At 46.8% G+C, this 15,683-nt stretch overlaps 1 protein-coding gene across 3 annotated transcripts in view; it reads left to right on the top strand.

Moving 5' to 3' along the window:
• Window positions 1-6,728: 6,728 nt before the first annotated feature.
• DRP2 (dystrophin related protein 2) overlaps window positions 6,729-15,683 on the top strand; it is a 29,315-nt gene continuing 20,360 nt past the window's right edge. For 2 of the 3 annotated variants that reach the window (XM_066202464.1, XM_066202467.1), the window contains exons 1-2: window positions 6,730-7,089; window positions 15,096-15,232. In XM_066202464.1, coding sequence (XP_066058561.1) covers window positions 15,125-15,232 — 108 coding nt within the window. In that variant the 5' untranslated portion in view covers window positions 6,730-7,089; window positions 15,096-15,124. Of the gene's footprint in view, window positions 7,090-15,095; window positions 15,233-15,683 lie in introns of all 3 variants that reach the window. The other variant, XM_066202463.1, reaches the window with a different exon arrangement.

Here is a 15,683-nt window from a genome sequence, read left to right as displayed (position 1 = left end):
TTGCTGACCATTTTCTGTTAAGAGCATGTGCTCAAACACTTGGCTGACCACAGCTGCTCTGAGGACTAAAATGGACAAAGTCAAGACCCATCCATTTCCTGGTAAGTGACAAATGAGTGATTTACCTCTCATGCCTGTTTTTGCCCATTTGTCCACCATAGGTAGGTGGACACTATGAAATTGTAAAAGAAACAACTGTGCTGGAGTGTTATTTGTCACAAGGCTCCTACAGGCTTTTAATTTAGGGGTTTTGTAATATCATAAACAGGCCATGGCAGTGGCCATTTCAGTTTAATTGCATCCTGTAGCATTGCTAGTAGCTTTTTAGTAGATTTCAAAAAGTGAGGCCTCTCCCTTTGAAAAAATCTCCAAGTGGGTATTAAATGGAATTTCAAAATACTGGGCCAGAATCCTGTCTGGGGTAAGCAGCCACAGCTCCACTAATTTCTAATGGATCTGTGTTGAGTTGCACCAACTGAACATCTGGTCCCCAGTTCACACAACCAAAGCCATTAACCCCTCCCTGTCAAACACAGTGAGCATTATGCATCTGAAAATCCAAATGCCTTGGGCTAGGGATAATCCAAATTCTTCTTCTGCAGCCATGTTTGCTTTGTGTTTCTGTTCATAATTTTTATTTTGTGGTGGGAGACTCATTTGTGCATCTTTATGCATCAGAGTCTGCTGCCCTTTCAGAGAGAGCTTGCTCTGAAAGAGTTAATAATTTCAACCTGTTTTCAGCTGGAATGAAGAAACTGGTTCCTCTGTATCCCTGCTTTCTATTCTTTTGTTGGCCTACTTCCCTCTGCTTGCATTTTGCATTCCTAATGCCATGAATAAATCAGGACCCAAGGATTTAGAAGGTGGTACAGCTGTAACCACTCAGAAAATTGAATCTGTGAGGCTTGTACTGCAGCTCTAACTGCCAATATGGGTGCTCCTGAACTCTTCTAATAACAACATTTAACTGCTACCAAAATAATATTCACTTTGCCCTTTTCTATAAAATGTGTGAGATTTTTGTGCCTCTACCCAGTGTCTCCTCCCTTGGTTACCTGTGTCTTTTAGGCAGAGCTCGGTTGTAAGGCCTCTAGGGCAGGGTAATCAGCTCCTGGCTGCTGTGACAAAATGGCTTATCACAAATCTGTGCACAGTGGAGACAGGAACAAGGGAAACTCTGGGATCTGACCTGGCATAGGGTTCATTTTCTCCACAGAATCACAGCACAGTGAAACTCCAGCCTGGCTGTTGTCCTAGATCTTCTGATAACTTGTCATTAATAATACACACTGGGTTGATTTGTAGCTCCATGGCTCCTGAGAGAGTGTGTGAGGGAGCTCTTTATGTGCTCTTTAGTCAGAGGATGCATCTAGTCTGGATGAAAAACAACAGAGATTGATAAAAAGCTTGCTCTCGATGATGAATATCTTGAAAGAACAATGTCTTCAAATATTTTCTTTCAGGAAAGATGATTTATGTTGTACCGATGGGTTTCCCTCACTACAGCTCTGCTTTTTAAAATGGAAGCAATAATTATGGTCTGATGAAGGTTGGATGCACCAAACCTCACTTTTGACCAAGAATGCCTTTTATGTCCTTAGCATTTGGTGATGTGGTTTTGGGCACAGGATTCCTGAGAGAACTGTATGTAGCTGTTAGACCTGTCCAAGTAATTATAGTTGGCAAGGGAGGTGTTGAAGTACATAAATAACGTTCTGCAAGGTGTGTACCTTGTGAGGATGCCTCTCTGCCTCTCAGCTTCCTGTCTTGTAGGAGTAAAAAGTCTGCATAACAGAGGGTAATTACGACTTTTTTTAAAAAAGGCTTTAATCTTCAGGCTCGCCCTTGCACTAATGTAGAAACTGAAACAGTTGATCTTAAAAAAAAATATATATATATATATGCTGCAGGTACCTACACAGCCTCTAAATGCCATTTTAACCTTGACAATGTTTAGAAATCTGTAGGCTGAGGTGTGATCCCATTCTGCAGTTTAATGAGAGAACATGCATCAGGCAAGCTGTGGTACCTGCCAGAAACGTGACAGAGGATGGGCTGTTCCAGCACAGCCTCAGTCATGGGATATTTAAGTCACTGTAACGTGGCTGAGCTCCTGAGCTTCAGGCACTGGGTTTAGGCTGCAAATTGCCACAGATACTTTGAAAAATTTTACTCTCAGCCCAAATCCTCTGGGCTCTTCCTTTGAAGAATTCAGGGATTAGCTTCTCCTGTGAATGTGTGTTTTTATGTGCAGCTGTATCCCCGTGCAGTCTTGACTTGCTCTGCTCCAGTGTCTGTGCTGCCTGTGAGTGTGATCTCTGCAGGAAGAGGCTGCTCTCTGCAGGTTTCCTCTCAGCCCTCTCTCTCTCTCTCTCTCTCTCTCTCTAGTCTCTGGGCCTGTAACATCCCCATCACGGTTTGTTGTGCACGGATCACTAAGCAGCTTCCTTTCTCTTAGGGCACCTCTGTTCTGTGTCCAAGTGAATCTTCAGCAGCTCCTGTGTGATTGCTTTCCTGCTCCTTCGAGTGCACGGCCCAGTAAATAAGGAGGGGGATGGAAAGCACATTGTGAACGTGTTGGCAGCTTTTGAAGAACAAAACAGTCCCTGAAATCTGCCTTGTCTGCCTTACCCTCCTCTCCTGCATGCTTTTGCTTTCTTTTCTACCGTTTTCTCCTTTCTCTTTTTTTTCTCCATCTCTTTCCCCAAATTCTTTTTGATACCCACCCCTGTTTGTTTTGGCACTTGCTGCTCTGAAAAGATTTCCTTCCTCCCCTATAGCCTCTATTTCTCATTTGGGGGAATCGTTTCAAGGCCTGTGTGGGAACAAGTGAAAAGGGGGATTCATGCTGTTGGAGTGCATGGCAGCTGTCTGCTTGTATCAGTTCTCTGCCCATTCTTCTCTCTCACCCCAGGTACCATGTGTTTAGAAAGTACCCTGCTGTTTTTCTAAATGCTTTCAGCAGGGTAGAATCTGCCCTGGGAAGGTTTTTGTGCTCATTGATGCTAGCAAAAGAGGTACGGTTATTTATTTGATATCAGTTATTTAAGCAAACAAAAAAGCCCCCCCCCCGGATGGTACAATACCCAGTCAACTAAATTATTTTCTTAGGGCCTTAATTGTAGTTTTGTTCCTTCTTGTTGAAGAGAGGCTCTTTGTGCTCTGCTCCCAAGCCTGCTGACCTGTCTAATATACTGGAATTGATGGGCAGGTCTGTCCTTTGTGCAAGACCTGTTCCTCTGGCTTCCCCTTTCCAGGTAGGAACAGCACAACCACTGAGATCAATGATCCTGAATCAAAACAGAGGTAGAGCTGTTTGGATGTGGGCAGCTGTGAGAGAACCCAGTCCTGTCTGTCTGATGCTTTAATTACGAGGAGACCCAGGTGAGGGATCCCCGTGCCTCAGGAAAACAGGGATTTGTAGGTTCCTGGGGAGAAACTGGATTTCTTCAAACCTTAATGGACCTTGTCCTGGCTCACAAGCCTTTCACCAAACTCTTCTTCAGCAGATGGATCCACAAGGACTGTGGGTGTATGGCTCTAGGGGAAGTGCTCTTCTTGCTGTCTGCCCATATTCTCTTTTTAACGAGGATAAGGCTACAGTCTGTTCCTGGGTAAAGCATCCTTCTCTAAACCACTTTAATTGGGATAAATGGATAAATTTGAGCTTTACTCTGAAAGGGAAAGAATGTACCAAAATTTCCCAAGGATGGGAACAATACTTCCTCTTCTGTACCAGAGAGATGAACTTTCAAGAGGTGTGATGTTTCAAAGGAGGGAAGAGAGACTGCGCATTTTGGGAATCAATTCCCTGTGACAAGGACTATTTTAGAAGATAAAGTTAATTGGTGGGAACTTATGGGAAGAAAAATGTGAAAGTAATAGCCTTTAATTATATTGAACCCTGAAGTTTTATGTTGAAAATGTGAATGCCAGAATTCTAGGTAATGTTTTTATTTGATTGGTAATGCAAGAATAATTAGTGTCATGGATATCCCAGCTTAAAAGTGATTAATAATAATGGCTTTGTATATGGAGAATGTAATACAGAATTTAGGCTGAAAGCAAACACAGCCCTTATTTCCAGCTTTTAAAACTTTCAAGCTAAAAATACTGTCAGTGTCTATATATATATATATAATATGTCAATTTTATGTTCAAGCCTTATAAAACCTATTCCAATTTTTACCTATTGTATGATTGTACACTGTATTTAGCACTGTGCATATTGAGATTCCCTGTTGGGAGGGTCACATTGTTAGTTTTCCTAACAAGGTATGTATTTGCTCTTTCATAAAACATAAAATGTCTGAAATGTTTCATTAGGGGAATACATAAAGTAAGTACCACTGTATCTTCTGGAAGCTCAGCTCTTGGAGTTCCTTGGGAGATTTTTTTGGCTTAAGTTCTCTTCAGAACTCAAAGCACACCAAATTTAGCCTCTCATCTCAGAAACCTTCCCATACACTTAAAAAAGTTGTGGTGCTTATGTGAAAACTGCAATTATGACACATCCGAGTTGGTCTCCCTCGTTCCCTTTCAGTTCTGAATTCCTCCTCTCTTTGCCCTAATTATATCCTTAAAACAGAAAGTATTGGAGGACTTGGGAAGATGTTCCCAGCCCTGGAAGCAACTCTCCCAGCAGAGATTCTGGTTTGCCTCATAATTTAAACTGACACAAGAGATTTTTTTTTTCTCTACTGCATTTAAACAATCAATAATTTAGGATGCTTGTACTGCAAAGCACCTTGTTTTTGTGGTTTATGCTGTCTGTTCATATCTCTGTGCTGATGTCTGTCTTGTGTGCATGTGTAACTTGGCTTGATATGTTTATCCATGTTGTCATGGCCCTTACAGGTGCTGGTGGTGACAGACACATGCTGCCATCGGATTTGGTCGTGTCTCTCTGGAGTATGATGTCTTTGGAGTTGTCTGGACAGCCCTTCCAGACTCTGTTGTTATTTCCCCCCTTGCTCTCCTTATTTAACCCAAGATTTATTATTTGTGTGTGAGCACAAAAATAGCCCAGCAGAGTCTCTGCTCATTTTTGTCTTCTGATCCATATCTGAGTTTTTTGGTCTAAATACAGCTTTCCAGGAGGGATTTTGTTGCATCAGTTACAGCTGTTGTGGAAGCAGAAGCTATTGAAGCAGCTTTTAAGAGCAGAAGGTGTGGAGTGAATAAGTATTCTTGGGTCTGTACTCGAAGTATTCAGTGTTGCTCCTTTTGGAACCACCTATGAGGAGGCTGCTATTTAAAAATCTCCTTTCGAGTTTTCTGTGCCTCACTGTGCTCTGCTCCCGACTCCTGGTGCACCCATCTAGGATGAAGGGAGAACTTCCTTAGGGTCAGCCACCCACCTGCTGCAGGCTCTGGCTGGTACCATCACAAGGAGCTCACTGGTTTCTTGAGGACTCTCTGTAACATATTTTACACAAGACCAACTATATATTGAGTGTTCAACCTTCTCCATGTTTAATTTGCTGACCTAGAAAAGCTTTGGATCCATTCACATCCCCATGGTGTGGGATTAAAGTTTTTAAAAATTAAAAATTTTACTCTGTAAGGTGCTCAAAGTGGCTGACAGGTACTGGTGGGCTCCCCACCCTACTGGGCACAGCCCTGGGGTGGGCTGGGCACTGTCCCTCTGTGCAGCACCATCTCCTGACCATCATCCTTAAACCCACAGGAAGCCTCGTGATGCTGCAGAGTTTGCCAGTTGTTATTTGCATTGCTGGCTTGGCCAGAAGTGATTTCTCAGGAATGTAGTGGAGTTGTGAAGCTGTTACATTTGCTGGGTCTGAGCGAGCCAAGTGAACCTGCATTTTGGGATACACCTGAGTTGGGGAATTAATGTATAGAAATGGAAAATGTTTACCAACAGCACTGATATTTCTGGATAACGTGACTGTGTCAACAGAAAATCAACATCTTTAGTCTTTCAACTCTGGAGGAAAAAGGACTAAGACTCATTAAAAACTGTCCTGACAAGGACCAGGAAGATTGTATTTCCAGACTCAGTTCTCCTATGGAGAGGCTGAGACAGTCTAGTGCTTAAAACACAGAGCTGGGATTACATTTGAATCCTCTGTCTCACCAAGTAATTTAATTATGCTTCTTTTTTGTGTTATATGAAAATAACATCACTTGGTGACTTGAGGAGTTTGAAATCCTTGGGTGGAATGATCTGAAGAACTCTCAACTGTTATCTGTGGACCAAAATCCCAACTCTGTGTCTGTTTGTGTCCTCATCCAAGCTAGCAGCTCAAATCCTCTTGTTTCTTGGGAGCTGAGACAAGATACCCTGACATTTAAAAGATCTCCTCAGCCTGGATAATTGCCTCCTTCCTTTACTTATTTTTCTTTTCTAAGAAGAATAGGAAGCACATCCAAAATTAAGTGGTAATCCTATTTTCGCTCCTTAACTTTAATTTTAAAAAGAGCTGTTCTTAAGTTATAAAACCTTGTGTCAGATAACCACAACTTGGGTAAGGAAGGAGGCGAACGTGTCTGGCATTTTCCAGCACACGCGTGGCCATCTCTAACCTAAAATGAGAGACGCCAGCCCCGAGAGGCGGTGGGAGATGTCGGCCAGCAGTGGGAAGCGTGTCTGAGCCCAGCAGCCCGTGTCAGGTCTCCAGAGGTCAGCCCACGGCGGCTTTCTGTGTGTTTGCACATCTCCCCTCCTCCCTTTTCTTTCCCCCCTCTCCATGTGTATTTTGTCTCCTCCTCCTCCCGTGCGTGCCTTGCCTTTGCATCTTCCACTCTTCTCCCTCCCCTGGTCCGGATCGATCTCCGGCCGAGCTCTCCGAAAGGGCCGGGCACTCTCTGGGGCTCGTCCTTGTCTTCCCCGCCGCGTTTTGCCGAGTCAAGGGTATCTCTTTGGAGGCTCGGCGAGATGCTGTCGGCGGTGATGTGATCGCATAGCAACACAGCAGCAGCCGGGGCGGTGGAGGAGGAGAGGCAGCGGTGCTGAGCCTCAGCATGCATCCCTGTCACAGGGACTCGTGTGCTGATTCACACGCACAGCCCCTGTCCCCGCTCCCGGAGCCCGCTGTCCCCGCGTCTCAGACCTGCCGGACTCGGAAGGTAGGCCACGGCAAAATTTGTTTCCTCCGCTCGGGTCCCGGCCGGGCTGGAAGAGGGGCAGAATTTGGACGGATGGTTTAAGCTCGGGAATGCGCTCCTTGGGGGTGTGCGTGCGTGTGTGTGTGTGTGTGTGTGTGCGTGTGTTCCCTTCGCAGCAGCAGCGCTGCCCATGCGTGTGCGGGTGAGGAAACTTGCAGAGAAGAAAAGAAGGGTGTCAGGGCGAGAGCAAGAGAGGTTGCAAGAGAGCAAGGAAAGACCATTTCCACAAGGGAGAGGCTTGGGACCAGTTAGGGATGCAGATTCCCGAGGCAAACAACAGTCTCCAACATCCCGGTTTTAGTGGCTTTGATGCTTTGCACATTGAGGGTTTATTTACCCTGGCAGTGTTTCCGCCTGGGCTGAAGGGCTGCTCCGGGCAGGGTGCATGGTGGCCTTCTAGCATCTTCCTGGGAGGATCAGGCAGCAGGGCAAGGCAGGGACCCCAATATTCCCCACGTAGTAAGCAAGGATCAGCCCACAGTCCCAGGTCTGCCCTTCCCATTCACTACCTGACACGGTCCAGCCTTGCTCCTTTATGTGTCCGCCCTCCCCTCCCCCAGCCTCTCCCCAGCTCCTTTCACTCATCGTTCTTCCTCCTCCTCCTCCTCTCTCAAGGGCTTATATTGCCACCACTGACCTTCCCTTGGATGCAGGCAGCCCTGACCGACTGCAGGATTGCCTGCAGGAAGCACAGGACCTTTCCTGCTCCCCAGGGCTCGGCACTCTGCCTCCCAATCTCCCTGCCAGATAGGACAGCCTGGCCTGTGGTTTCTCAGGATTTAGTGCCACAGTTTATTACAGGTCCCCAGTCCAGCCTGTTTCCTTCAGCCTTCCCTCCGGCACAGCATCACAGCTGTGGAGGTCCACTGGTGGAAGTGCCAGCATTGTATTTGTGAGGTTTCAGTGCTGAGATTGCCCATGTGCAGTGACAGGGGTGTGGAGCAATTACTCCCACAGCCTTAAATGCCATGCTTTCTCCGGGAGAGACCAATGTTTGTTTGTATTTTGGGTTTTAGTGCTGGGAAAAAAGTCTAGTCAATTTTCTGTCAATTTGTTTTCCTTGTGCCCTAATCCAAGGCCCCTCACACCTCTCCTGCTGCTGCTCACCTCTGTCTTGGACCTATGAGAGTTCTTGCTTGATTATCCTCATTAATGGCCTTTCCTGCTTGACCACAGTGCCCTTGTTGAGGAAGCTGTGTGGGGTCCCAGCCACAAGGTTCAGCTGTGCCGGGAGGGTTTCCATTCTCCTGGCACCCATCCCTGTGTGGCTCTGGTGCCATCTCACACCCTTCCCTGCCAGCTCCCCATGCTGGAAGCTGATTTCTCTGCTCCTGTGGGAGTTGTCCAGGCAGGGTTCTGGAGTCAGCAAGGATGTGGTGGCACTCTGGAAAGGAGCTGGACCACAGTCTCATTTTGCAGCAGTGTCCAGGAATGTGGGTGCCTGGAGAGCTGGGAGAGGAAGTGTTGGAGTGGGTGCTGTGATGTGATGCTGTGTTCAGGTGCTCTCTGTCAGCTGAAGGAGATGAGGTAAGGACCATGTCTCTGGATTAATACCTGAGACAGATCAATGCTGCTCTCTAAAACTGGCCAGGACTGTTACTGTGAATGGGGATGCTCGTATTGGAGTGGCTGTTTGCAAAACTAAACAAAATGGGACAGGGAAGGGGTTAAATGAATGTGTTCAAACAAAACTCCTGAGTTCTGGAGGCGTAAGGTGAATTTCTGAATATAAATCATGTTTTGAGAAATAAATTCAAGGCTTCCACTTTAGTCTGGATGTCTATGATAAAAGCATAAAAGGGGAATTAGAAGTCTCATGAAATAAGACATACTGACCAGAAAGAATTCAGTCTTCAAAAAACTCTCATTTTCATAGGTTTATAAAGATGAAACCAATCTTTTCAGAATTGAGCCAAAATAGCTCCATCCCATTTTCATTTGCACAAGGATAAGGTCACTCTGATACCTCTCAGGTAGGGAAAGGAAATGTGACTCCATGGGGCACACAGCCTGGTCATAAAATTCATGGCCTCAGAAGGCCAGAGAACCTTGTGCTTTGGCAGGGAGTTTATTATAAAGACGACCTTGGGGGCAAGGCAGAGTGTTCAGTTTAGAGAAGCAGGTGCCAGCTTTACAGTGAGAATGAGATGCAAAGTGCCAAGGAAGGCAGGAGTCAGCAGCATTACCTTGGCCATCATAACTGAGTGTGGGAGTGCTCTTCCCACTGCTGTTGATCAGTTACACGGCGTGGCGAATGGGTGATGTGCTTTTCACAATGCAGCAAAACCTGTTTGCTGCTCCCAGCAGCAGAAAAGGGAAAGTTCAGGTGCTTAGAGGAGAAAAGCCAACACAAGGCTTGAGGTTTTTACTGGTTTTAATCGGCAGGTTTCAGGGCTACAGGAGTCACATTTCTGAAGGGATGTGTTCAATTTTTATGCTTGGTGCAACCTTTTTTCAGTCATGAAGCAAGTGATTTCCCCCCTATTCTGCTGTCCCTTTGGGGAGGTTGCTGTTTGCCCTTCTTCAGCTCCTTCAGTCTGTCAGGTCTATCAGGCAGCAGTTTCTCTGTGTCCAGCACAGCAGGGCTGTGGGCTCACAGCTGGGTCCTCTGCCTGCTTCAATCATTATTTCAGTACTTTAATCTGTTAAGAGATGGGAAGAGTTCCTAGGAAAACTGAGCGTTAGAGAGAGCAACTTAAAACCCAGCTGGGAGTCTGAAATGACACGCAAAAGAAATTTCGGTTTTTCAGTCTTCCTAGAAAGACATTCTGTAAGCTATTTTTGAGGAGAGGGAAGGGTAGTCAGTTCTGCATGACCATGTTGTGGGCATACACCCACACTCACCTGGTGAGGTGGGGGACATCATCATCACAGTCTCCTAGTGCAAAGCCAACTGGTGAAATTCTTCAGTTTGAGTTTGTGTGAGTGTGTATATTCTGCTGCTTGGGAAAATGGAGAGTGAATGAGCCAGGGGAAGGGATGCTGCTTCCTTATTAAGATGTGTGGCACCTGTTTCTCCATTGAATTAAAATAACATTTTGGTTATGAGCTCAAAGTCCAAGTGGCCATTTAAGAAAGGAGCTTATTAGATGTGAGAGTCCCCACTCCACTCACCCTCAGTGAATAAAACATCATCTCTGCTGCTTGCTCACTACCAGACACAGCAAAGCTTTTGTTACATCTTATGGACAGGTGCTTAATTGAAGCACCCTTCATTTTAATTAATAAAAGGAATCTGGTTCTTTGGTGGAAGTGCAGTGTGAAGCCCAGTAGCATCTTTGACCTCTGGGATTTTTATCCCTCAAATTATGGGGTTGGAAATGCTGATTTCTGATTGCTGAGAGTCCCCTTTTCGGGTGCACGGGAGCACAGAACAACCAGGAGAATGTTGGGATGAGTTTTTGTGGGAGTGTGTTTGGGTATCTATTCCGGGTTTGTAAAGAGATGGAGATTAGGGGCCCACGCTCTGAGAGGGAACTGTGTTGTTTGTATGTTGATCCCAGTGGGACAAAGGTTGCTTCTCTCTCACCAAACCTTGACCAGTGGGGTCTTGGGAAGTAGGTCGTCTGGCCCTCAATCTCAGGCTTCAATTATTTACTTACAAGTGCAGAAAATAATTTTTTGCTGAAACAGGATGTGTTGTTAAGCTGTCGAGGGAGTCCTGCTGTCTGTCAGCCTGGGAATGCTGCCTTTGTTAGCATCTACATGGGAGCTGAACTCCGAAATATCCACAAGCCTCCCACCTTTCCCCTTAAAGGACACTAAACATGCTGAGCTAAAATGTTATTACTTCTCTGTACAGTAAGTTAAACAACAACAAAGTCATTAACATTTCCAGCAGCAGGGAACATGTTTGTATTTCCACTCTCCTCATGGGATAAAGGCTGAGCTGAGCTGCCTTGCCTCAAGATGTTCCCATATTTTTTTCCTTATGGGCCAGGTTCTGAAGTGGAAAGTTTCAGGAAAAAAATGTTTAGGAGGAAATTAGCAATTCAAAGCACAAACCGTGTGATTGAGAGACCTCTTGACCTATATCCCGTGTTTGCTGCTGTTATATGTGGTAGAGAGCTGAAAATTCAATATCTGACATTACACCCTACTTCCTGTGACAGGTTTCTAATCCTGAGGGTTGCCTTTGGCCATGGAGGGTCAGCTGCAGTGTGAATAATGTACGGGAGAGTTTGGATATGGGTTTGTATCAGGAGGATTTGAAACAAATGCAACAAAATTGGAGAATTCTGTGCACCATGTGCACTGGTGGTAAGCTGTCACCTTCCTTTTGGCTGGGATGGAGCAGAGGTGCTGCAGGAGCTGGGACACAACCTCCAGCCAGCCAGGGATGCTGCTGCAGCAGGTCTGTAAAGCAGAGAGAGCACAGAGATCCCTGAATGGAGCACTGACTTGTGTGACAGAGCTGAAACAGAACTGGTTGAGCAAAGGCTATTCCAGCTGCCTTTGTCAGACTGCCTGGAAAGCAGTGAGTGGGACAGGCTCTCCAGTGCTGAATTTGTGACAGGTACAGTTCATGTAGGAAGAGAAAAAAGGCAATTATTTTGGTTTTAATGCACTTTAATGCCCAAGCACTGAACTGTTGAAATGTAGCATCCAGATTTTTGGCTTTCTCATTTTTCAACTAGAGGATCATCAAGGTCTCATCTTGGGTAGTGGCTTGGGTCCTGAAGTGTTTGGAAGCTGTTCCAGCCCTGTGGAACATGTACTGCTTCATTTCTTAAGGTGTTCTGAGAGCAGGGGCAAGTGTTGGGTGCTTTTCATGATGGGGGTGGGGGGTGGGGGGAATGCAGAGCAGTACCAGGCAGTGAGGTTGTACCTGATCCTTTGAGGACTGATCTGACCACCTTTGTGCCTGGAGTGGGACCTCCAGCAGAGGTCAGGTGAGAGACACCAGTGGAAGAGGTTTCCCTCCTTGTTGTCTCTACTGTGTGAGTGCAGTGCCCCAGTTCCTGCTCCATGGTGACCCTACAGCTGCTTCTTGTGGTGTCCACCTCTGGAAATTCTCATCTGCTTCTGCTCACCTGAGCCTTGATGTTTGTGCTGCTGGCACAGAGATGTGCCCAGGGGACCAAGCTCACTTTATATCTGCTTGAACAGCCTGACCACGTTCCCTGAGTCCTCCAAAGAAGGATCTCTCAACTCCTTTTCAAGTAGGGGCTTCGAGTAGGCTGTGGGGATGATAGTTTTTGTTGCTAGTACTTAAATCTGGTTTGTATGATGTTGAACCTTGGCTGTTGTGTTCTAGGTCTCCAGCACCAACCTAAAGCAGAGTGGCAGAAGATGAATGGTGGTGTGGGAGAGGCAAAGTGGATCAGGTTTGGCTCTTGACAGGCGTAGGCATCAGGCAATAGGAATTTAGCCAGGAAGCATCCACAGAATCTCTGCTCCACATGCTGCAGTGCCTAGACACAGAGCTGTACAGAAGCACTGAAGTAGGAGTGCCAGAACTGGAGCTGTTTTCTGTGCCTCGGCAGAGAAGCAGAGCAGATCAAGAGCGTTTCTTCTTGCCTGGTTCCAGTAATAGCAGGGAATTTGGCAAGGGGTCATATGGAGCTGTTGGCTTGCCTGCAGACGTGCCTCTCCGTCTGGTTGTCTCTCTCTCCCCCTGAATGTCCTCCTTTGTGCTGGCTGCTGTGCAGCTCAGTCAGTTCCACACCATCTGAGTTCTCTACCTCTGGGCTTTGTCTTTGCTGTTGCAGAGTGGCAAAGGGCAGCTGAGCCACTGGCCTCCAACCTGCTCTAGTGTTTGTGGCAGCAAACATGGACATGCACAGGACACGACTGGGTTGTACCCTTTGCTTGGCACTCAGCTTGTTCTGTGACTGCTGCCTTGGACAGGCTTTAGCTCCTTGTGCCATCTGTGTCCTGATGGGCTTTGCCATCCCTGGAGGAGCTCAAGGAGCCCAGCACTCAGGAGGTGTAGCCATGGCTGTCCTTATTGCCATGATTCTGGCAGGGAGAGTGGAAACCCTCCACGCCCTGCACATGGATGCCTGCAGGACAAGGGTTACCCAGCCCTGTCTCAGAACTGCACCTGCCCCTTCTATGCATATCTGTCATTCAGCAAAATGCAGTCAGAGCAGAGCCTGTACCTTCCCAGTATTGCTCCTGTTGTGCAGTGCTGGTGGCAGGAGCAAGGGGCCAGGCTGTGCTGGGAGGACCGAGAGCAGAGAGCCCCTGTTTGTGTGGTGTTGGAGGGCTGGCTGAGCTCTGGCCAGCACACATCACTGCAGTGTCACTGCACTGTGCCACAGAGAAACTCAGGATGGCAACTACGGTGAGACATCACAGAAACCTCACTGGCAAAAGCCATGGATTTCCCAGTCCTGGGGAAGAGCTCAGTGGTATTCCTCTGTTAGAGGCTTTGAGGAAAAATAACTTTCCACACCCTGGGAATTGTATCTTGGCTAGATTGACTGTCATTCAGAGGTCATTTAGAGGAACAGAGCCCAAATGGCACAAGCACTGGAGGAAAAGGAGGTGGTGTTACCGTCTGTCAGAAATCTTCTGTGCTCTTGGAATTGGGTGTGGTGAATTGGCCCCAGGAGGCTGGGGGCCTTTGAAGACCCTGGAATTTATAATTATTAATGTGGGTCTCATAATTCCCTCATAATCTTTTGCCTGCATGGGGAAAGGAGCAGGGATACACAGCCTGCAGTGCTCATTGGTGCTAATGGGCAGGAGAGGGAGAGGACGAGACCTTGGATTGTCAGCCTGCTGGAGAGCTCAGCACAGGCTGTTCTGCTGGAAAGGGAGAGAATTATGGCCATAAAAATCACTAAGAGATTAAAAAAAAAAATCATGACAGGATAATCTCTTAATGTGTGTAATTGAGGGGAGAGAGGCAGTGAAGGCTCAGGCAGGGGAGTGAGGGATGTGGAAGTGTCAGAGATGGGCAGTGTGTGCAGGGCCGGGGGGATTTCTCCTCATCTGTCTGTCCAGAGTGGCTGCTTTCAGTGCAGGATGTGCTGCCTGCTCCTGCCCTGCCAGGGCCAAGCAGGAAGATTCCCCCCAGCTGTCCAGCTGAGCTGGGTGTGAAGAAGCCAACAACCTTCTTCCATCAACATCACTCATTCCCCTGAAAGCAGCCTCATCTCCACGCAGACGTGAGCTCTCTCTGCTGGAATGGGTGATTTTTACCTCCTAAAAGTAGGAAAGCAGTCACCAGATTTTCTCTGAGCTTTATTTCTCATGGCTTTCCATAAAGCTGAGATGGTGCTGGCAATGAAATAAATCCCTATTTTAGCTCATGTAGAGTCTAAGCAGCAAACCCCAGCAGCATTGTGATGAGAGGTCACATTTCTGATCTATGGAATAGTCAAGGGGCTAATGCTAACTGGCTTTACAGGTCATGAAGTTCAAAACTGGGGATAATGAAGGGAATTTTGTAGCTCATAATGAGCAAAAACTCATAAAAAGCTAACTCACAGTATGAGATACATGAAGCTGGGGCTCTAGGCAATTGCCTTCTGAATATAATATGAAAAAATATGTTTGAAGATGTTGTCTGTTATGGGGATGTGTCTGTTCTGTCTAAACATAAATTGTTCTGGATTAAAAACCATACTGTACCACCTGCTAGGAAGAAAGTGGATGTTATCTCAACCAAAACTAGCATAGTGGGCATGACAGTGAGATCCTCTCTCCCTTCCTTTCAGCTCTGGGCATCTTGTACAGTTCAAGAAACCCAACCCTTTCTGAAAATGCAGTGTAATCTGTGGGATTTACTAACAGCGTATCAATACAGCAAATTGCATAGCCAGGTGGAAAAAAAGAGTTGGACGTTTAGATGAAACAAGACTGCAACACTAGTAGAAGTACATTAAATTTAAAAAATGCTTCCTTTTACTCTCCAGCTGCCATGGAGGCAGCACTCCCGGCAGCTGGGAAGGGTGGGGGGGTCAGCTCCGTGAGGAGGTGCAGGCTGACCCAGGGACTCTAACGCTGCTTTTCAGGTGCTCCATCCCCATGACCATCAGTTCTGATGCAGCCCCTGGTGATGCAGGAATGGCTCTATGTGCTCCCACGATGTCCTGAGTGGCACGTCCCGGCCCAGGCGCAGCGCAGCAGCTCTGCCCGCCCGCTGTCTCAGGTAAGAGCTGGCTCTGGAGCCTTTCTCGTGGCAGCTTTTTTTGCAGGGGTTGCAGATTCCTGTGGGGCAAACCAGGCTCTCTGTTGCTGGTGGCAGGGAAGGCTGCCAGCTCCAGCCCCCTGTCAGCTGCACTTAAGGGAGAGGCTGTGCTCTTCTCTGGCACTCGGGCTGTGAAGTGTTTCCCAAAGCAGGGGAAGAGAGACAACCTGCAGTGCTGGATTTCAAGCCTCTTTCACAATAAAGGACGGGAGGCTACTGTTAACAGCTCTTATGTATTTCGTTGGGCGTTTTTTTTTTTTTTTTTCCTGGGAACTTGGAAGAATGTCAGCTTTTGGGGAAAATGCAGGTTTTCTACTCTTTCTGGTTGAGGAGAAGAGCTTGGAAATAAGCCCCTGGTGGATGCTGTAAGGCAGAGGAGGAATATGACCTCTTATTAATCTAGTTATCTTCA

Source organism: Chamaea fasciata, unplaced genomic scaffold, assembly GCF_029207755.1.
Source record: "Chamaea fasciata isolate MVZ Bird 193981 ecotype frontalis unplaced genomic scaffold, bChaFas1.0.hap1 SCAF_22, whole genome shotgun sequence".
NCBI classification, from domain to species: Eukaryota; Metazoa; Chordata; class Aves; order Passeriformes; family Sylviidae; genus Chamaea; species Chamaea fasciata.
This window is presented reverse-complemented; position numbering and strand designations above follow the sequence as displayed.